General features: G+C 53.0%; 1 protein-coding gene across 10 annotated transcripts in view; it reads right to left on the reverse strand.

The window, feature by feature from the left end:
* Positions 1-2547: 2547 nt before the first annotated feature.
* The window catches only part of UBE2G2 (ubiquitin conjugating enzyme E2 G2), a 30562-nt gene continuing 9953 nt past the window's right edge, over positions 2548-23156 (reverse strand). For 3 of the 10 annotated variants that reach the window (XM_059065393.2, XM_067035241.1, XM_067035240.1), the window contains exons 2-6: positions 18786-18821; positions 18646-18691; positions 9374-9492; positions 5946-6086; positions 2548-4596 (exon numbers count right to left, since the gene is read on the reverse strand). In XM_059065393.2, coding sequence (XP_058921376.1) covers positions 4484-4596; positions 5946-6086; positions 9374-9492; positions 18646-18691; positions 18786-18821 — 455 coding nt within the window. In that variant the 3' untranslated portion in view covers positions 2548-4483. Of the gene's footprint in view, positions 4597-5945; positions 6087-9373; positions 9493-18645; positions 18692-18785; positions 18822-19528; positions 19652-23156 lie in introns of those variants that run through there. The other 7 variants (XM_067035235.1, XM_067035238.1, XM_067035237.1 and 4 more) reach the window with 5 other exon arrangements.

The following is a 23156-nucleotide window of genomic DNA, read 5'->3' on the forward strand; positions in this document are numbered from 1 at the left end:
AAAAATAAAATTCCCCGAAGAAACCATCAAGTCCAGATAGTTTAACAGGTAAGTCCTACCAAACTTTCAAGAAACAGGTGATCCAGTAAGAAAAAAGAACAAAGACTCCCCAAACCATCCTCGAGGCCAGTCTGACTCTGATGCCAAAACCAAGACAGAGAGGAGAAGCCAACCCACCCCCTCGTGAGTGTAGCCAGAAACCCCCCAGCCACACGCTGCCCATCAGGTGGAACAGACAATTTCAGGAAGAACACACCGGATTCGCTCACAAACACAGGATGGTGCAATTACAGAAAAATCCAGAAACGCAACTCACTTTACGGATTAACAGGAAGAGGGTGCTCATGGGTGCAGGCGGGCGGCAGGGGCGGGGCAGGCATCATCAGAGCAAGTGAAGTCTGAGCAACACCCCGAAAACTACCTGGAGTGGGGGCTGCATCTCAGCGTGGGGAGGGGGTCGGGGGGCAGGCTCTCCGGGGCCGTCCTGTCCTCCGGTGACCGGGAGCCCTCCGGCTTCATGGCACAGGGGCCGCAGGACTCCGCTTCTGCTTTGAAAGACAGTGACGTGGGGGGAGCTTTCCCTTCCCTGCGGCGACTGGCAGCCCCACTCCGTGGTCCCCTTGGCCCTGGGCGGCAGCGAGATGAACGCCCAGCGGGCACCTAACTGTGCCCGCCCACCCTGATCGCACGTCCACAGCGGGGAGTCCTGATGCGATGGGGCGGCCCCGGCCGACAGGGTAAGAGGAGACACAGAGATCTGCGCTGAAGTGCAGGCTCTGTTCTCTCCAGAGGTGTTCCAAAGACCCCCAGGGGCCCTGGCCCAAGTACGCATTGTGACCACTCTCTCGACCACCCACAGGCTCTGGCCCAGAAGGCCGGTACCGAGGCCCCCTCTGCGGGCCCCACCTGCAGGGTGCGCTGAGCCCCGGGGCCCGGCCCGCCCCTCCTCCCTCTGCTACCGTGGCTCAGGCTCTGCTCTTGGGGGCCTTGGGCCAGGTTTGGCCGAGGGAAGCTCCAGCACGTCCCCGTGGCCCGGAGGAGAGTGGACAGGTGGAGGGCTCACGCCCACCCTCCCCCGTTGCTGGGCTCCGGTTGGCAGGGGCTGGTCACTGGTTGGCGGCCCGTCACAACCCGGTGACCTCAGCTCCGGCGCAGCAGGGCTAGGACGCCCTCCGTGCCTCTCCCCGGCCTCAGGGTCCCTGTAAGACTGCCGGGCTCCCAGTGGTGCCCAGTGGGTGCAGGGGCGGGACGCGAAGGCCAGGCTCCAGCCCACCCCACACGGCCACACCTCGGGTGGTCTCATCTGCCCCGGATAACGAGGGTCCAGTGCGGGCACACGTGGGGTGGGGGCACCGGCCTTAAGCAGGCAGGGCCGGCTGGGCGAGGTGGTGCCCAGGTCTGCGGGTGGGACCTCCCTGCCACCCGTCGCCCCGGGGAGCCGCTTCACGGGTGGGAACTAGTCCAGGAGGGAGAACCCGGTGAGAACCCCCGAGTCTGCTCTGCCCTGAAGCTGCAAGTGTTTCCTGTGGTTCCAATTCGTTTAGGACATCACCCAGGGTTTCCAAAAGCCACCGGCAAAAGACAGTATCCTTGGTCTCTCATCTCCACCGAGTCGGTTCCAGCGTCAGGCAGCTGGGGACGTGCGCCTGGGGAGGGGGGTCCCACGTGGTGGGACCGAAGTGCCCCACTGGCCTAAACGATCTGCACCACAGCATGGCGTGCGCTGCACACCTGCTCTCCCTCGGGGGGCTGGAGTCTTGGTGCCAGGCAGAGGGTGCCCACATGACCAGCCCCCGATAAAAACCCTGGGCGCTGGTCCCCTCGGAGCTCCCTGCTGGGGAGTCAAGCGCATGCTGTGTGGCTCCGCTGGGGGGTGCGCGGGAGGCCTGCGCCTGGTGCCCCTCCCCACGCCACGTTCCCTGTGGCGCTCGAGTCCCTGGGCCTTTGGCTGTAATAGATCTCAGCTGTGAGGCCTCCCTCCCAGGGAACCACTGAACCTGGGGGTGGTATCGGGGACCCCAACTCACGATCACCTCGGAGATCTTCAGTAATAAGTATGCTGGAAACCCCTGAGCAAAAGGCAGAAGGCAGGCTGCTGGCGGGCGGGTGGAGCTCCTGGCCCGGACACGGCGCAGAAGGTGCTGGGGGAGGGAGGCCGAGGGACATAGCAGACTCACATCAGCAGCCGTGACGAGACTGGAGCCCCGAGAGCAGGATAGAAGCACACCTCCGTGCCTGCTGGTCTCTCCTCGCCCGACGGCTGTCTGCTGGCCACACTCACAGCTCAAGGAAAGGCCGAGGGTCAGCCGAGGCTGGTGAAAACGTCTGCCGACCCCGACAGGGACACCCGGGAATTCCAGGGGAGACCAGCGGGCAGAAGGAACAGGAAAGAGCGAAACTTCCCAAAGCTCACGTGTCTCGGGAAGGAGGTGGTACCAGGAGTCCTGGCAGCCGTGCCACCTGCGGGGGGGGGGCACCCCTGCTGCCCGCCGGCCACCGGATTCCCATACGATTATATTAAAACATGACAGAGAAAACACTGCCCGGGACAGGGGGAAAATATAGCTTTATTTTACCATAGGAATTAATAAACTCCGTCACAGAATAAGGACACCATGGGACTCCTTCTCTTTTGTTTCATTTAATAAATACGAATGAATAAAAATACTTTCTTTTGCAAAGAGACTGCCTCTCTTCCTTCTCCAGATTTCCTGAGCCCCCGTGGCCACCTGCGGACGTGGCCACAGGCCCACTCTCCACCATACCCACCTTTTCCTCTCTATGGAGAGGACTACGTCTCATCCAACACGCCCGCAGGTACTATGTAGGTACAATACCTCTCCTTTCCCCACATCTCCTTCTGAATACAAGTCCTCGTACTGCATTTCAACTTTTTTTTTTTTTTTTTTGTGATACGCGGGCCTCTCACTGTCGTGGCCTCTCCCGTTGCGGAGCACAGGCTCCGGACGCGCAGGCTCAGCGGCCACGGCTCACGGGCCCAGCCGCTCCGCGGCACGTGGGATCCTCCCGGACCGGGGCACGAACCCGCGTCCCCTGCATCGGCAGGCGGACTCCCAACCACTGCGCCACCAGGGAAGCCTGCATTTCAACTTTTAAATGATTCCCTTCTGAGAAGGAAAGAGTCTGGTTTCCACAGAAGCCCTTTAGCAGGTACCACTTAACACCAAGAAATTAGCAAGGTTTCAGTAAAACAGACTCCTGCCCGCGGGCACATTATGAAAGGGAAAGGCTAACATAAAGAAGAATGTACTGTACCTCTTGTAGACTGTCCCTTATTTCAAAAATAGAAACTCCTATTTAAATTTAACCTGTTTGAAACAGGCCAAATATTCAACTGCACGCAACAGATCTGTTATTGCTTGAAACGGAGCCCTGGCCCCGCGGCTGAGCCACCCACGCCGGAGGAATGCAGACCACCTCAAAACCACGAGCCGCAGCTGAGCACCCCCCACCGACCCAGGGGCCCCGGGGACCCTGCGTGCCACGCCCCCCCAAGCGCCGGTCAGGTCTGGGAGAAGCACACCTCTGTGCTCTGCGCTAACGGGAGCGTCCCTTCCCAAGTTGCGAAGAACGGTTCTGTCCCAATCGTTAAAGTTCCTGCTGCAGCCAACCACGTACAAACGCTTAGCACTTTCCAGTTTTCAGACTGGAAAAGAAAAGCTCCGACACACCCAGAAGACACGCTGACTAAACTCTCGGTCTCACGTGCCTCTGCTCTGGTAAATGCACTAGGAACTGAGACGCGAGCGTGAACGGCGATCAATAACAGCGGGGAAACGCCGGTCTTCACGGCCAGGAGGAAACTTCTTCTCTATGCGCCCCATTTTTCATTAGTCCACATTTTTAAAAAGGATTTATTTCCTGAAAGTATTTCTAAATGTGATTATTTGTAACATACAACAAATGAAAAATGTAACTAGATTGCAAGAAAAAAAATCTGCTTGTAAAACAAAGTACTGAAACAAAGTCATGTCCTCCTCACGGGGGACAAGGGAACCAGGAGGGGCCCCCAGAGACAGCCGGCCGCTGCCCTCCTCCTGGTCTGCAAGGCCCCGTGTCTTCGGAAGCGGCGTCACTGGCTCTAGTCGCTGGGGGCCGGCGCGTACGCCCCTCCCCGCTCCGCACCAAGTGCTGGGTCCGCAGGCACGTCCGCTGGAGAGGTAGTGGTGACGGCTCTCATCGTGTCCCTGGGCCACCTCGGCAAGCACGAGGCCACATGGGCCCCTCAACTGCACCCCGCTGTCATCGTCCTACAGAAACCATCACTGCAGAAGAGAAGGCGGTCTGGGGTGGGAAAGGTAGAAAAGAACTAGATGCTGTGGTTCTGCAAGCGTGCCTTTTTTGGTACCAGCACAGAGTGTCACTGTCACTAAGTGTTTCGGAGGAGAAACTCCAAAAACTGCTCGGTGGTGTGCCTGCACGCATGCGCGGGCACACGGCCGTGCACACGTGTGGGCCGGGCTCAGAGCCCCAGCGACTTCTGCACGATCTGCTTGGCGATCTTGTAGAACTGTTCCCGGTCATCCCGCCACATTTTGGAGGCATCCACGTTGGCCCCGCTTTCATCGTTGGGCTCTGAAAGAGAAGGAGAAGCTCCACGTGAAAGGGGCTCAAGAAGAAAGGACCTGGCAAGACCTCGCGCCCCCTGTAAGAACATCGCTGATCTTCGCAGAGAGGTAACCAGAGACAAACCAGAAGTGCCGAGGGATGTGGAACTCCGGGCAAGGACCTAAGTTCTGTGGAGACGAGAGCGTTCTCCTGAGGGACGGGGCTAAGCAGTGGCGAGAGGGCAGCGGACAGACCCACCCTCAGGGCTCCTCCACCCGAGCCTCCCAAGGGCCCACACCGGCCAACGCGGCTTCCCTCAGGAGGCACCAGCCGAGCAGATCAAGCGGCCGCCGTGGGCCTCCCCCTCGGGCCTCCTGTTTCGCCACCAGCTCTCTCAGTTCGATGCTCCTCCGTTTCATGGGCGCCCTCTCCCCCCGGGCTGCCGGGCCGCTCCTCTCTCAGCTCCCTCCCACCACAGCCCTGTCTACCTGGAGGGCGCACCCCCTCACCCCCACGGCCAGTCCCCGGAGAGCCCCCGTCAAGGTGGCCACTCACCCAACACCCCGAACTCTTCCCCAAGTCCTGCTCCCTCTGGAGTCCTGTCCCCAAAGTCAGCACCCCTCCACCCCGCAGCGACGGTAGAAGCAGGAGCCCCCCCCCCAAGAACGCTGAGCCCTAGAGCTGGAGTCTCCAAGGTCCCCCCAACCTCCCCCATCCTCTTGGCCTGGGACCCACCCCGCCTGTTTCAAGCACATGGGCTGCAAGGGCGATCCGTGGTCTAACAGCCCCACGAGCGAGCATCAGATCCGGGCCAGTGCAGGTCCACAGGGCGCCCCGCCCCCAGCCGGGCTCCAGCCATACCAGTCCTGGCGACGCCCCCAGAGGGTCTGTGCCCCACCCCCAACCTTGTTAACTCCCACGTGTTCTAAACTCGCCGCGGGAAGTGGCCCCTGTACCCTGATCTCAGGATTTATCACAGTGGCCTGCGACAGTTGGTGCTGTGAAAGTTCCCTTAGAACATGGGGCCTTAAGGTTGGGGTCAGTGTCACCTGAGCTTTACACCCCAGGACACGGTGTCTGCAATACAGTGCCCACCGAATGAAGGAAATGCCCACGGATACTCATGGCCAACCATGTGATACACACAAGACCACCTTTACATCCGCAATTATAAACACAGCTTACGCTTGGGAAAGTGTGTGTGAGTAACATTACAGGAAGAAGCAGAAAAGGCAAGAGTGCTCTAGCGACTCCTCTCGGCGGACAGGGCGTTATAAGACAAGGGTTAATGAGGAACGAGAGGGACACCAAGTGTCGGGTCTCCACCTCTGGATGTGAACCTGCAGCGAGTGAGGAGGCGGCGGGGCGGGCGTTACCTGCCAGCATGCTCACCACCGACAGGAGGATCTTCTCCACGCTCTGCACAGGGCTCCACCGCTCGGCGCTGCTCTCGTAGCCCATGGGGTCGTCGCCGGGAGCGTGCAGGATGGAGATGCAGACTCTGCCGTCAGGGTAGACTGCGGGGTCGGAGCACACCCAGTGAGCCGGGGGAACGGGCCCCCGACCGGGCGCTCGGTCAGGCCCACAGAGAAGAGGCCGCAAGCGGTGCAGACACCGAGATGGAGCTGTCTGCACGCGGCACAACCTGCGGCCCCGGCGCCACGTTCACAGCCACGCTCATGTCCACGCGCTCCCCGTGGGCCCGGCCGGGCTCCAAGGGCACCACTCACGCATCGACAGGGTGCTGGGCCGGTCTGAACAGCTCTAGTATCATGGGGTGCCTCCACCTTCATATGGATTTTAAAAGCATTATATCCGAAGGGGATAAATGAAAGGCTACCTGGCAGCCGGATATTCCACTAAAACATCTCATGTAATTAGCACTCTTCAAAACACTCTTCATAAAAAGCTTCTTAGATATCCCTCGTTCTGCCATTAAATCCCTGAAATGGACTGTGTAAAATATATGTTGCCACAGCTGGGAAAAACGCTACAGGAATTACTTAAATATCCAGAGAGACAGATATCGAGATTTCTCTTGGTAACTTACTGTAACAGAAAAACCACCTCCTGTCTTCTCTGGAAATCAGCTGTGCCTGAATCTAAATGCATCTCCCATCAACAGCATCACTAACAAGACCCTCAAGATGTGATTCAAGAAAAATAAATTTTCAATTCAAAGTCTGGGGTTGGTCCTGTCAAGAAGGTCAAAAACATCTGTTATCTTTCTTTTACACATACTTGGGGAAATTCTCAGATTTAGTATATGCTCAGATATCCAGGAATCACTTGTAAAACTGTAAGGCTATTAAGTTATAATAAGAATACCAGACAATTTTAAATAAATTTATGTAATTCACCCTCACTCACGAACTCAGCATTTTGTGACCATTTAGAAATGTGAGTCGTTATAAACAGCCTTTCTTTTACACCTGGTCCCTCATTTTCCCCATGCATCCCTTGTTCTAGTGGTTTCTGCGCTTTGAAACTGTACTGCAACCTCTCAATGAAGGGTTAGGAAACCATGTGCGATCTGTCTCAGAACCAGGATGTCCGTCTGAAGTCCACACACATGGGACCAGGGCACCCAGAATGCTCTGGACAGTTCTCTCTGCCACAGACAGAGCGGAGGTGTTACAGAGTTTCCAACTGCAGTGTCACTTCCTCAAGGTGAAAGCACCACGCGATGACACCTCTGACCCCAGAAACATCAAAAAGCAGCTGTGTCCCTGCCACCCCGCCCCCCCACCGCAGCATCGCTTCCTAACCCTCCCGAGTCCCCGCCCAGCCACAGTGCTTCAGCGCCAACAACTCCCGCTGGTGCCCGGCTGGCGCTCTCCCCTCCAGGCCACGGCAGCGGCCCAGCACGTGCTCCGCTCCACCTCCAGCCGGTACCACAGTCACCCTTCAAAGGCCGTGCCGGTCACGCAGCCCCTCACGCTCACTCCCAGCCCCTCAGCGGGTCTCCACTGCTCCTCGGATAAACATCAGAATTCTTAATGTAGGGCTTCCCTGGTGGCGCAGTGGTTGAGAATCCGCCTGCCGATGCAGGGGACGCGGGTTCGTGCCCCGGTCCGGGAAGATCTCACATGCCGCGGAGCGGCTGGGCCCGTGAGCCGTGGCCGCTGAGCCTGAGTGTCCGGAGCCTGTGCTCCGCAGCGGGAGAGGCCGCGACAGTGAGAGGCCCGCGTACCGAAAAAAAAAGATCCTTACTGCTGACCAAAAGGCCTGAACTGGTTTGGTCCCTCCCCCCTCCCCCTCCCCCTCCCCCCTCACACTGGGCCTCTGCACCTGCTAGACCCCCTCCCACCCCAAACAGACCCCTGGGTAACTCCTACAGCTCCTCCTGCAGGTGGTGGGTTCAACCACCACCCCTGCAGGTGCCTCCCTGGCCTCCCATGTGGTTTCACATCTCTCTGTGTGATTCCTTGGCCAGCGTCCATCGCTGCCCTCAGACTGGGAGCTCCTGACCGTGCAGCCCCACGCCTCTGACAGTCTGCTCACCAGCCCATCCCAGGAACTCTCAGGGAATCTGCTGGATTATTTTTTTTAAGTATTTATGGACCGACCAATTTTTATGACATTGGTAGACCTACTAAATGGCTCTTCTCAAAAATAATTTTGCAAAATAAAAGTAACACATACCCACCTACAGTAAGGCCAAATTTAAAAACTATCTGCATTGATTACCTGAGCATCAAAAATAATATTATCAGGGCTTCCCTGGTGGCGCAGTGATTGAGAGTCCGCCTGCCGATGCAGGAGACACGGGTTCGTGCCCTGGTCCGGGAAGATCCCACATGCCGCGGAGCAACTAAGCCCGTGAGCCATGGCCGCTGGGCCTGCGCGTCCGGAGCCTGTGCTCCGCAACGGGAGAGGCCACAACAGTGAGAGGCCCGCATACCGCAAAAAAAAAAAAAAAAAAAAAAATATTATCAGGGGCTTCCTTGGTGGCGCAGTGGTTGAGAGTCCGCCTGCCAATGCAGAGGACACGGGTTCGTGCCCTGGTCCGGGAAGATCCCACGTGCCGCGGAACAGCTAGGCCCGTGAGCCATGGCCGCTGAGCCTGCGCGTCCGGAGCCTGTGCTCCGCAACGGGAGAGGCCACAACAGTGAGAGGCCCGCGTACCACAAAAAAAAATAATAATAATAATATTATCAGGCTATTCTTAGTACACACATGATTCAGTCAGTTTATTGGCCGTATCTGTCTTTAAACCACATCACAGGTATCGTTCTAAAGAATGTATGCACCTTCAATATAATCTTATTATTTACTTATTTATTTTTGGCTGCGATGGGTCTTTGTTGCTGTGCGCGGGCTTTCTCTAGTTGCGTCGAGCGGGGGCTACTCTTCATTGTGGTGTGCGGGATTCTCATTGTGGTGGCTTCTCTTGTTGCGGAGCACGGGCTCTAGGTGCTTGAGCTTCAGTAGTTGTGGCACGTGGGCTCAGTAGTTGTGGCTCACGGGCTTAGTTGCTCCGCGGCATCTGGGATCTTCCCGGATCAGGGCTCGAACCCGTGTCCCCTGCATTGGCAGGCAGATTCCGAACCACTGCGCCACCAGGGAGGCCCTTATCATTTATTTAATTACCCACAATCCTCTTCATAGTTGTATTTTATGGTTAATCACTTTGAACTTGTTGACTTCCTCAATCAACTCTTCTGACCATAATGAATTTTTAAACTTTGTATTATGGAAAATTCCACACACAGAGCAAAACAGCAGTATACCATGAATGCCCACATGTGCACGGTCTCTAGGCCTCTCCTGGAACCATCGAAACTACTTCAAAAGCACTTACTGTTGGGATGAAACATCTCACAGGTAAATCTCATCTTTGGAGGACTTAACGGGTAATCAAGTGGGAAACTCAGGATGGCAGGAAAAACCCCAAACTCAAAACACGTGTCTTCTGGGCCCCTAAAAGATACAAAACACAGAGACAGAACTTCAAGGTAGATTTTTTTCAATGTCTACCACACTTTAGAAACGAGTTAAGGAAATACCTACTGCTTTACAAATGTGCATGAAAAGATTATCTAAATATTATAATAACCATGAATTGGTATTTTTTTATGGTTGGAAAGTAATGTGTCATTGTTCCGTTCCAATCAGGTTTAAATCACAAAGACCAGATCACAGGCAGTTTTCACATTAATAAGGTTGAGAGTGGGGCAGCAACACCTGCTGAAAATGACGGGATCAGAGAAAAGAACTGCAGCCGACACTGCAGGATCGCAGGGATTCTGTTTTTCTATGTGGTACAATTACATTTTAGGATAAAGATACAAATCCTGGTACATGTTAGAGCAGGATTCTATTGTACTAACGAAGGAGGGGTTAAGAGCTGTTACTTCAAAGGCTGCTTTTAATTTTTAAATGCGCCCGAGAAGTGGTTTTGTAACCTTCAAGAAACAGACACAGAGCGCGTACAGAGCGCGTACAGATCACTGATGATACGCTCACGCGCGTGTGCGTCAGCCGCAAGCCCTGCCCTGCACGCCTGGGCTCGTGCCGCATCCTGGGACGACGTGGTCACCTGAGTCCTCACCGTCACCAGGCTCATGCCTGCCTGCCTGCCCGAGTTCACGTCCTCCTCATGTGGAAAATGGCAGAAACGGGCCAAACCACTTCCAAAGTCCTGTCAAATTTTAAAGCTCTATATGTATAAATAAATTAACACTATCTTGACCAATAGACAAGACGTGAAGCCCAGCCAGAGAGGGAGAGGGAGAGGGAGAGCAGCCCAGCTCGCACCTTTACAGAGAGAGGAACGCCTCCTCCCCTTACAAACGTCCTTTATAAAACATGCACGACAGCAGTTTAAAATCTAGTTTAAAATCTAACACCATCTTTCCTCTGTACATTTTTGTCAGGAGGCAGAGCTGCTGAATGACAGCTACACACAGCAACACCAGACAAGCACTCTGGGAAGACCGGTCAGTTCAACAACGAAGACGAACCCCGTTCTCTTTCTGGGTGCGGAGACGGCAAGGCCCCAAGCGCGTAACACACGAGCCCCAATGACCAGCACAGGGGCCGAGACCCCGCGCTACAGCAGCAGTTCAAGTAGACAAAAAATTCTCAAAGAAAACTGTGCAGGCGGCTTCACTTCCACCTGGTGACAACGCCTAGGGATTTCGACGGCACCAGTGCAGTGGAGGCCAGAACTGCATCATGGGGTGGGGAGGGGGTGGTAAAATGGCCCAAACAAGAACAAGGCAGCAAAGGTTTGGTGGAGCCACGTCTTTTTCAATTGAAGACACACATCTGGATTCTGAAAACTGTGTCCCTGCTACTTCTGGGGAAACCAAGAGTGGAGAGCTACTCTGTCGTGGAGGGATGAGTGTCCCGGACAGCAGCGCCCAGAGCCCCGGCAGGAAGCAGGGACAGGACGGCCACGCGGAGAGGCGAGCTCGGGGGCCGGGGCTCCCCACAGCCGCCCTCCAAGCCCTTCCCTCTGGAGGGGGTCAGCGCCGACGGCAGGCGGAGCCTGCGCCCCCCTGCCCCTCTTCCAGCCTACAACCCACAGTAGAGGATAAACACCACTGCGCTGGCCCTCCGAGGGAAGGTGCCAGGAAGCAGTGCTGTCACCTCAGCGAGGATCACCTGACTCAGGCCAGGTCCCGGACCGGGTGGCTCAGCGGAGGGCAGAGGGCAGCTCAGGCTGCTAACCCGGGAGCCTGTGAATCGGGGCTGCGGCCACACCAGGAATGCTCGCAGCGCCTTGGTATTCCCGGCACCACCAAGTGAGAACAGAAAAGAATGTCTGGGTAGCTAAGTGTTTTTGGACTGAGCCAAATGGTATTTTCTCAAGACTTTGATATTTGCTCGGGTCTTTCTTTCTCATAATAGAGCCTTCTTTAAAATAAAAAAAACAAAGCAAAACCCACTAGGTCGTCCACAGCTTCAGAAGCAAGATCAAACATTTCCGAAAGTGCTCCCACATCTGAAATATCACAGCCATTTTCAAATGCTCTGGTTTGCTGCTGGTTTGACACAGGGGCTTCTTTCTCTTCCAGAATGCCCAGTGCCTTGGCCCAGCACACAGGTGAGCCCACGTGCACGGGGGCCTGCTCACTGACTTCATGGAAAAAGCTATCGAGTAAATTCCTGGACCACGACGGGAGATATAATTAGTGTTATTTTTGGACAAGCTTTCCTGTCATACTCAGAACAGCCTCACTCCTCTTTCACCAAAGAAGGCCTCACCTAAAAATCAAATTTATCTGAGGCAATTACAAACTCTTCAAAGCCTGCAAGTTATTTTCTATCTTAATTGATTAAAATAACGGCCTAAATTATTTCAGAGCTCTGAGGTGAGTGTTTTATTTATTTTCTGAGACTAGTATTAAGTAAGAGTAAAGCAGAACGCCCTTGCTCTCCTCTGTAAAGGCAACAGTGCACTCTGACTTCCCGGCTTTAGGGGAACGAGAGGCCAGGGAGCCAGCACTGGGGGAGTTGCACCCACAGCTTAAGCCCAACCAGGGCCCAGCAATGCTCACTCCTCCCAAAGGACAGCGCTGGCTCAACACCTGCAGCCACGTGCCATCACCGGTGGTCGGTCACTTGCAGAGCCAATAAAAACTGGAGGTACGCTTGGTTAGTCTTTCAGCATTGAGCTCGAGTGAAGCACCGAGCTTTGCCTTTCATCTCTTCAACTGTACGGAGATGACAAGAGAAGCGCACGGCCTGCATACCGAAGGCGGCAGGGAGGCCAGAGCGCTCCACCGCGGAAGCTGGGTGTGTCTGGGCGTCAGTGAGCCGTCTGCCCGCCAGGCATGTTCCAGGAGCGCGGCCTGCACGTCACTCCAGCTGTGGCAGGTGCGGAGGAAGCTGTTTTTGCGCTGCTCTTTTTCAAGTCTGTCACAGCACACAGACAAAATTCTCAAACATACATACGAGGCTTGAAATAATGGAGACCGTAAACCCATTCACTAGCGCACACTTCAGCTGGATTACCAAGGGACAATTATTCTCCAAAGCCATGACCGCTTGAAGCATAAAAAAGAAGGGCACACTGCTTCACAAACACCCTCCAGTCCAGGCGAGGGGTCACTGCCCTTGCTCTCTCGCTGCAGAACCCACATGGAGCGCCCGGCGGTGGCGTGAGGGGGCCTGGCGTCAGAGCAGGGGCGTTGCCTCGCCTCCTTCCCGCGCCCCTGGCTCCGCAGCTCGGCCGAAGCTTCTTGCCAAAGCCCCCACCTCCCCAGTGCAGGTGGGCTGCAAGCACAGCCCCCAGGCCAGGGGCTCTAGAAGCCACGACTCCAGCTCCAGGGTGCCCCGCTGTGCCTCTAAGCCCCCAAGTCACCGAAGGAGCGCCTGCTGCGTGAGGGTCACCCCGCCAGCAGCGAGGCTGCACAGAAACTGACCGGAAGTTCCCGTTCACAGGACCTTTACACCTGCAGGAAAGCCAGGATGGGCTGCAGGGAGCCGTCGTCCCGGAGACAGTGCCCTCGCTGCCTGTCTCCTTGGGAGCCTGGTGGTCTCAGCCGGACTATGTGTCTACACCCATCTGGCACCAGCCCTGACTCAGCGCCGAGTCTCTGGGGATGGACCCAAGAGCCGCTTTCCTCTTTTGTTGTGTGCTAAGCACCCTAGCAACGCTGATGTAGAGAACCAGCGCTGGTTAAACCGTGAGGGGGGAAAAGGACGGGGTCTTCCATCGCAGGAAAGCACGGTGGTAACAAATACAGGCTTCCTTCCATATAATTATTTTCATGATTAAATCCGTCTGAAAGGAGCCTATGGTCACCCCCTAATTTTTGCTTGCAATAGCAATTTCTGAAAACTTTAACTCAAATATATTTGAACTATATTTAAAGTTCACTAAATAAGTTCATCAATTACAAGAACTTCATAGTGAATTCTGACATGGACAATAACTTCTGCAACATAAACTTTGACTCTAACTAGAAAGAATATGTATGTTAGAAATACTCAAATACATAAGTAAATAAGGTAAAAAGCAAACGCCTCCTTACCCCCTTCCTGAATCAGCTCTGAGGCGCCACTACAGAGTCCGGTCACCCTCCCAGGCTTCCCCTCCAAGTGCATCCACTCACATACCTTCATCCGCAAAAACGGGATCGTTTTTTATTAAAAACGTATCATGGCATCACTGAGAGGAATTTTTAAAGGCCTGAATAAGTGGGGAGACACTCCAGGCACGTGGATTGGAGCACTCAAGATGGTTAAACTGTCAACATTCCTCAAACTGACCTAAAGGCTCAACACAATCCCTGTCAAATCCCAGCTGGTTTCTTCACAGAAAAGGACAAGCTGATCCCCAGATTCCAAAGGAGACGCAAGGGACCCAGAATACAGGCAAGAGGTCTTGAAAGAGGAGAACAAAACGCCCCCCAACCTCAAAGCTCACCATCGAGCCGCAGTGACGGGGTGTGCGGTGCTCACGGAGGGTCAAGCACAGGTCAATGGAACAGGGTTCAGAGTCCAAAGTGAACCCTCACACTTAGGGAATTGATTCCGACAAAGGTCCAAGGCGATTCAATGCAGGAAGGATTTTCTTTTCAACAAGTGGTGCAAGACAACTGGACAGCCACATGCCAAAAAATGAACCTGGCTCCTACCTAATGCTATACTCCAAAATTATCCAAAATGGGCCCAAACCTAAATTTAAGAGCTATAAATATAAAGCTTCTAGAAGAAAACACAGGAGAAAATCTTTTCAACCTTGGGTTATATGACACCAAAAGCATAATCTATACAAGGAAAAACTGCTGAACTGCCTTTCATTAGAAATGAAAACCTTGTGTTTCAGAAGACCCCATTAAGAAAATGAAAAGGAGGGACTTCCCTAACGGTCCAGTGGTTAAGACTCCACGCTCCCAATGCAGGGGGCATGGGTTTGATCCCTGGTCAGGGAACTAAGATCCCGCATTCCGCACAGCTCGGCCTAAAACATAAAGAAAAGAAAAATGAAAAGGAAAAGGAAAGCTGCAGACTGGGAGAAAATATCTGAAAATCATATTGATACATCTGATAAAGGACTTTGTATCCAAAATATATAAAGAACTCTTAGGACCAAATAAGAAGACAACCCAATTAAAAAATGGGCAAGGGCTTCCCTGGTGGCACAGTGGTTGAGAGCCCGCCTGCCGATGCAGGGGACACGGGTTCGTGCCCCGATCTGGGAGGATCCCACATGCCACGGAGCGGCTGGGCCCGTGAGCCACGGCCGCTGAGCCTGCGCATCCGGAGCCGGTGCTCTGCAATGGGAGAGGCCACAGCAGTGAGAGGCCTGCGTACCGCAAAAAAAAAAAAGGGCAAAAGTTCTTAAGTTCACCAAAAAAGATAGGTGAATGGCTCCTAAGCCCATGAAAAGATGCTCAACAGCATCAGTTTTTAGGGCAATGCAGTCCGAACCCACAATGAGACCCACCTCACACCCAACAGGACAGCTGGCATCAGATACCACCAAGAGGGTAAGGAAGTGGAGAGCTGAGAACTCAGCACTGCGGGTGGGAGTGTAAAATGGTGACACCTTACGCCAGGAGGCCCACTCCTGTGCCTCCAGCCGAGGGAGGGGGAAACCCGTCCCCACAGACTTAGGCCCCGTGTTCGCAGCTGCACCGTCACAACAGCCGAAGAGGGAAGCAGCCAAATGCCCGTCGACGGGTGAGCGGGTCCATTCACGGTGGACACAGCTCAGAGGTGACGGGAAGGAGCCGCTCCCACAGGCTGCGCCGGGAACCTCGAAGACACCACGCCCAGAAAAAGGAGCCAGACACCGAAGATGCTGTATGGTGTGATCCCACTTGCAGCAGAAGTCCAGGAAAGGCAAATCAACAGTCAGAGAGCAGATCAGAGGGTGCCCGTGGTGGGGGGGGAGTAGGCACTGAGTGCACAGGGGCAGGAGCACGTGTTTGGAAATGCTCTAAAAGAGAAGTGTGATGACTGCAAAACTCTATAAATTTAATTGACTAAAAATCATTGACTTGTGCACTTAATACAGGTGAAACTCTGAATGTAACTTCTATCTCAATAAAGCTATTGAATGCACCCGGCCACACCAGGGTCTCTCGGCCTCAGCACCACTGCCACCTCGGGCATCCTGGGCACGGCGGGGCGCTCAGCGCTCTCCCACCCGGGGCCAGTAGAGATCTCCCCCTGCTACCCGGTGTGACAGCCACAATGTCTCCAGACACTGCCCAAAGTCCCTGGGGGCAGGGCCACATCTGGTGACAACACTGGTCTAGACCCGTCGTCCAGCGTCTGCCTAAACCGTGGCAGTGCTGCCAGCATCCCGCTGATTGGATGCCCGTAACTTATACTGGACAATGATGTTCCCACTTTCTTTTATGACGGCAGTGAATGTTGTCATAAACTTCCTCACACAGAGGTTTTCCTAACAGAATGTCTGACGAAGACATTCCCCGGGCGGGAACCGCTGGGTCAGGGAACATACAGAGCAAATTATAAACATCTATTGTAGTACCTCAGGTTTATGTGAGCAGGCACAATGCTGACAGGAGCCAGGCTTCTGTAAAGAAGGAAGCCTGGTGTAGAGGGCAGTGCCGTGACCGTGGCCGGGCACCCAGCATGAGCCAAGCACAGCCTAGGAGGGGCCGCAGCCGGGGGAATCCTCCCTGCTGCAGGTGTGAACCAGCTGGGACCCAAGTGCGCCAGCAGAGATGCGGGGATGGGGTCAGCCAAGGGTCCCCAACCGTTGGGGACGGGAAGGGCCTTCTCATCTCACCACAGCCTCGGGGCCCTGATCTAGAGACGGGACAGCGGCTCGGCCACAGACCAGGCAGGGAGGTCACCATGCGGCTGCTTGAAGAAACCTGGGGCAGGACAGAAACGGGGCAGCAAGACGCCAGGGGCTTCACGCCTCTTCCAGCCACGGAGGATAAACCGCTGTCCTGCAGAAGCTTGCGTCGACCCTCCACAGCTGCCCCGCCACAGCCAAGGGCCAGAGACCCTGGAGCTGGAAGAGGTGGAAGTGAAGCCGCTGGTCTAAAAAGGTGTCGAGGCTCTGTACTGATCCAAATAAGTGAAGATCAGAGAGGCAGAGTGACTGCCCAAGACCATAAAGCCAGGCCAGCCACCCGCAGCCGTCAGTGTCACTGACCAGAAGCCCCAGCCCGCTCCCACTGGGTCACAGGTCACAGGTCACAGGTCTGCCCTAAGCCCGGCCGGGAGTCACTAGAGTTCTTGTCTCCTTTTAATCAGAGAACAGGCTGTGGTGATTTTATTGCTGTTGGTTAATTTGTTGTGTCCCCCATCCTGGTCCCTTAATCTTGTTCTTTCAGGGTAGAGATTTGGGGTCACCTAGGACACGCCTGTATCCTCAGACGAGGGCCCTAATGTAACAGGCACTCAGTAATTGTTGCCTGAACATCTGAAAAATGTTCTCTTCATTGCACAGCTGAGGCTCCGTAGGTAAGCACTACTGCAACAGCACCAGACTCCCAGAAACGGAGGCAAGTGTGGTTTTCAGAAGCACCAGAGTATGGAAGAAACTCTGGAAACGATCAAAGAATAAAATGAGAGAGAAAACCTATCACTAAGGAGTGAAACTCAGCCAGCTGTCTGCCAAAACAGCGGAGCGAGACAAATCAATAGGACAGTTAATTCCTTAATAGATGTTTTAAGTACATTTGTAAACGGCCTCTTGCTTGTGAAAGGATCTGGAACAGGACCAAAACCCACAAACTCACCAGATCTTGAAGAAGGGGAATTCCATACTAACGCAAAAGCCTTATTCAAACATAAAAGTGTTCTACCTAAAAATAGTTCTAATTACTTTTTAAGATAAGTTTTCAAAATATTGGTTAAATTTTACGTTATCTATAATTAGTAATATTTATCCTAACAGATTCTTAACAATAAACCCTTAAAAGAAAACCACACTGGAAGGCTCCGGGTCCCTGGAAGGGCTTCTCAATAGTCCCCCGTGGGACAGAAAAACTGCCAGGGGCCGCTGACCTGCGTGCTCACAAAGGCCGTCCAATCATCTGCGCACCTCAGCCAGGACAGCTGCCCTGCGGGGTACTGTTTCCCTAAAGATAAAAAGCTATAGCCGACCCGAGGGCACAATGCCCTGTCACATCAAACGAAGGACACCACTGTGGGAGACCCACCCCGCAATTTGTAAGTGCCTTAGGGGGAGAAAGACACAAGGCCGTATTAGATACAAACACAGACTGTGAAGTCATCGTCATGCCAGAAACATTTAAACACAGAAAAAAAATGGGTATCAGGGGCCCAAGCAATTAGGGTATAACAAATGATCAGGAAATGTTAGGTGCGCTGTACTTTCTCTGGAGAGTGTTTATTAATGATTTTAAAAACAACTTGCTTATGAAAAAACTCATTTTCCCACCAATTTTCATGTATTAATCTAAGCTCCACAGACAACAGGGAGCAGTGCAAGCACGGGGCAAACGCAGAAAGTCTGATGAGGCTGACACTACACGCCCCCCCCCCACATCCTCCAGGCGTCCCCACTAGAGCATGCCTCAGCCCAACAAAACCCCACCTGAAAACTTTCTAGCTCATTTCTCATTTTACTAACGAGACTACTGAAATGGATTATAAATCTCAACTTCCTAAAGTCTACCTAACCACATTTTGCTAAAAGTACAGTCTAAGAATGGCAAGAATTGTACATCTAAGGTAGAAAGATGAGAAAAAAAGGGCCTGGGTCATAGGGCCAAAGAATACTCTGGAATCAGGGGTCCATTTGGCTCTTTCCAAGCAACATCACTGTGAGTGAAATATGAAATCCAGTCAGGATCTTGCTATAGAATGAGGTCAGGAACCACAGCGCTCACCTCAGAACTAAGCCAAATCTCTAAGTCAGGGACGTGGGAAGGCCAGACAAGGGACACAGAAAAGGAGCAGCAGCCGGGGCTGAAGAACCGGGAACTGGAGGAAAGCGGAGGGGGAGGAGGGGGGGGGAGGGGAGGGGAGGAAAAGCTCAATGAAAGAGGCGCACTTGGCCTTTTTTCCCATTGATGCTTCTGATCGCTCACAGTGCAGAATGTGATTCAGGGCTCTAATTTCCAGTAAGGGCTTAAAACCAAACAACACATATGATTAACTTACATGATCAATGCCTCCCATTCAAAAAAATTCTCTTCATTCATGGGGCCTGCAGGAAAAGAAGAAATTCCACAACTTTACTTTGAAGGAAACTTTGGCAATTAGGAGTAAATGATAAAGAGGCGAACTTCACACTACCTTACCTGCCACAATTCCTTCCGGAGGATTCAGTGTTAATTCTATAAGGTTAAAAAGTAAAACCATTAGGGAAAAAAATGAATATTATGTTGCATTTTAACAAAAAACATTAAAACGTACACAAGGCTATAAATTATATGGCATACATATTAGCAGATGAAAATTAAAATTCTGCTTGTCCCAAGTGAACACCTGCTGCAGTTACATTTCTGATCAAGACTATGTCAATAGTTCTTTATACCAGCAAAAAGCAGAAATTTAGAACTGTCAACACTTTCAACTTACAATGAAGAAACAAACAAAAGGTGTTGTTAACTCTCTTTCCAAAATACTCCTGGCTGGTTATTTTGATTAAAGCTCATAAATCAAACAAGGTATATTATTTCCTAACTGAAGGGATTTCCTGTCATTTTGAGAGTGGGCACAGAGCTTTCTGAATGTGACAAAGCAGAGCTATGAGGCCGTGCCGAGGTTTCAAAAGCCTGGTATAATCAAGTCCGTCAGCACCGTATAGGCTGGCTGTCGACCTCCGACACCAGACTACAAAATCCACAAGCCCCCTCACGTGTGAGGTCCCACAGAACAGCAGACTGAGCGCAGAAACAGGAAGAAACCATCGGCAGCAGCATTCCTCAGCAATTTAAGGCTAGTAGTTGTTCTACGGCTTTGCCAACCTGGAAGCTGTCCTTTCCACTCCTGGCCTCCTCGCTTTGTATGATATATGGGAGGCTACAGAATGAAACCACACCTGCGGGCAAATCTGGCAAGGAGAACACCAGGAGATGGAGGAGGACTCGGCAAGAAGGACGGCCACGGGAGCAAGGGGTCGAGGGGCAAGGGCTCCCCCTCTGGGCCGAATGCAGGGCCGGGACATGACTAAAACAGTGAGAAACACACAGAAGATCAACAAAACCAAAAGCTAGTTCTCTGAAGAGACATAAAACTAACCATTCCCTGCCAAGTAAACATAAAGCGTTAAGGACCGGAAAAGAAAAAAATCATCATTATTCACAGATGGTCCACTTACCTACAAAGTCCAAAAGAGTCAAAAGGTAAATTATAATAAAAAGTGAGTTCGCCAAAGTTGCTGAATACAAGGTCAATACATACAACTGAACTGTACTTCTATATATCAGCAAGTTAGAAAAGTCTAAAAAAGACACCAATTATAATGGGAAACATGCAGAAATTAGCTTTTCAAAGATGTGCAAGATCTGTAACAGAATAGAAAACATCATTAACAAAAAATTTTAAGAGACCTTAATAAATGGAGATTGTATCATGTTCATAGACTAAAAATTCAACATTACCAAGTTATCGATCCTCCTCAGACTGAAGCTACGGATCGAGCGCAACCTCAGCCAAAACCCCACCAGGCTTTCTTGTCTGACTCTGACTAGGTAAACACACATGAACGTGTGAACGACCGGAACAGCCAAGGCATTCTGTAAAAAGGGTAAACTGAGGACCATCCATGGCTGAGCAAAACTCATTACAAAGCGGCAGTAAGTAGGCAGCAGACACCAGCACGAAGCTCAACAGACGATGGAACAGAAGTGAGCACGCCCGGCGCAGGCCACGCACAGAGACGTCCTCCATCTGCTAGGAAGGTCGCCCCGCAGGAAAGAGGTGAAGGACAGAAGAACAGGGGTGAAAAAAGAAAACCCTTTTCCCTATCTCAAACCATGTACAAAAATCAAAGTGTATAAGGAAACGGGGAGAAGGGGCGTGAGAGCTAGTAGAAAATATACACGGGAGCCTCTGCCCCAGTCCCCAGCAAAGCCCCCAAGCCCCTCGTCAATCCCCAAGCGACAAGAGCACCAGGAGCACCCCCCACTCCGGGGGCGGCTGCCGGTCACTAGAAGGTTTCAGGCCCACCGCCATTCTCCAGAGGGAGAGGGGCTGGAGATGGAGTGGCCGGTGAGCAGGCGCGTGAGGCAGCCTCCACACGACCCCGCCGGCCCCACCAGCGAAAGGTCAGGGAGCTTCCGGCTGCGGAGCACGTGGAGGGAGGGCTGGCGGCGAGAGGCTCCCAGAGAGCAGGGACCTCGGGCTCCTCGCCAGCCCTGCCCTCCTCTGCGTCTCCCCCATCCGGCCCTTCCTGAGTTCTACCCTTTTACAGCGTACTGGGAATCACGCAAGTCAGATGCTTCTCTGGGTTCTGTGAGCTGCTCTGGCAGGTTAATCAAGCCCGAGGAGGGGGTCATGGAAACCTCCAACTTAGAGCCGAGCAGTCAGAAGCGCAGGCGATGCCCTGGATGTGCAATGGGGGGGGGCGGGGGGGCGGCAGCAGTCTCCTGGGACTGGGCCCTGAGGCTGTGGGATCCGACACACTAACTCCAGGTAGGTAGTGTCACAACTGAGTGCAATCGCGGGACACCCAGCTGGGGTCACAGAAGTGCCAGGTGTGGGAGAACCCCCACGCGTCTGTCGTCAGAAGTGCTGTGAGTGTGGCAGCTGAAAGAGCGTAAAGGAGAAATGCAGGGCAAGAGAATGCAGCAGACCCATCACCAAAGAGGGCACGGAGGCAAACGAGCACATGAGAAGACGCTCGGCACGCTGAGTCAGAGGGAAAGGAAATTAAGACACTGACAGACACTGTACAGCCCTATCGGTGAGAGTATCTTCACTTGGAACAGAAGAGCTAACATTTTAAAGACTGCTAATACCAGCGTTGGTAAGTTCAGCAGCTGGGTCTCACGCCTCGCCAGTGGGAATGCAACATGCTTTGGCTGCCCCTGGCAAACATGTACTCACCCTGAGACCCCGCAACTCTACGACTGACTGCCTACCCGAGAGAAATGAAAACTGGTTTTCTCGACTACTTTGTGCACACACAGGAGCCCTGTCTCGGTGGTCGGTGAGCCGCTTCACAGCACCTAGCAGAGCACCTGCCATGAAGTGGGTGCTCAGGAAAATACCTGATTGACTACGATGTTTATAGAAAAGGTTTACACTGTGCTTTCATTAGCTTGCTTTGGTGCTGTAAGTCTGTAATATTTTCTTATTCTCGATTCTCAGGGATTAAAGACTGTGGACAAAGCGAAGTACCTCCTTCCCCTTCCCCAACAGAAATGTCTATTTATCTTAACACAAAGTGTATATACATTCAGTTAATAAAAATGATACAAATAATGGTTTTACCATCAAAGTGGTACTACTGCATTAAGAATCCTGAGATCTCTTGCGTTCCTCTCTGGGATCTGACCCCCGGCTGCGCCAGACGCAGTGTTCAACACCTGCTAAGGTAGATCCTGCTGCACCTGCTCCTACAGCGGAGCCGGCGAGCATGAAGCCCAAAGAAATCCTGGAGCCTTGATACCGGCTGCACGGCTGCAACCAGACATAACAGACAGCACGTGCTGAACTCTGTAGGCAGCTAAGGACCAGGAGAGTCAGGGATGCAGTTGCGCGTTGAACTTGAACCAGAGGGAGAACACGTGCTACTGAGTTGGAAAACCCCACCAGAGAAACACGTTTCAGAGCGAAGAAAATAGTCTAGTTCTGAAAACATCAAGTTAAAGATGCTATGGGCTTCCCTGGTGGCGCAGTGGTGGAGAGTCCGCCCGCCGATGCGGGGGTCACGGGTTCGTGCCCCGGTCCGGGAAGATCCCACACGCCGCGGGGCGGCTGGGCCCGTGAGCCGTGGCCGCTGAGCCTGCGCGTCCGGAGCCTGTGCTCCGCAACGGGAGAGGCCACAACAGTGAGAGGCCCGCGTGCCGCAAAAAAAAAAAAAGATGCTGGTAAGTCATCTAAGTGCGGACGGTCAAAGAGGAAACTGGATGTGAGACTAGAGCCCTAAACAGTAGTGCAGGCTGGACACACAAATCAGGGGTCCTGAAACAGGATGGTACCTGAAAATAGGAATGGAATACAAACAAATGAAATTAAAACTTACGTCCCCACGGACTCGTATGTGAATGTTCCCAGCAACTTGACTCACAATAGCTCCACAGTGGAAACAACCCAAATATCCATCCACTGGTAAATGAATGAGGGGTGACCCATCCACACCAGGAACACTAGGCAGCAACAGGCAGGAGCAAACCACCAGCACACGTGACAACAAGGGTGATTCTCAAAGCACTGGGCTGGGTGAAGGAACCTGACACAGAGGCTACACACTGTGTCTATTTATACGAAATTCTAAACGCAAGCTATAGTAATAGAAAGCAAATCCAACATTGCCAGAGACCAGGGGCCAGTCACAAGGGAACTTTCCAGGGCAATGGAAACAGTCTGTCACAATTGTGCTGACAGCTATACACAGCGTACACGTGTCAAAGCTCAAAGAATGGTATACTTGGGACTTCCCTGGTGGCACAGTGGTTAAGAATCCACCTGCCAATGCGGGGGACACGGGTTTGAGCCCTGGT

This window comes from Kogia breviceps, chromosome 5 (assembly GCF_026419965.1).
Source record: "Kogia breviceps isolate mKogBre1 chromosome 5, mKogBre1 haplotype 1, whole genome shotgun sequence".
Classification (NCBI taxonomy): Eukaryota; Metazoa; Chordata; class Mammalia; order Artiodactyla; family Physeteridae; genus Kogia; species Kogia breviceps.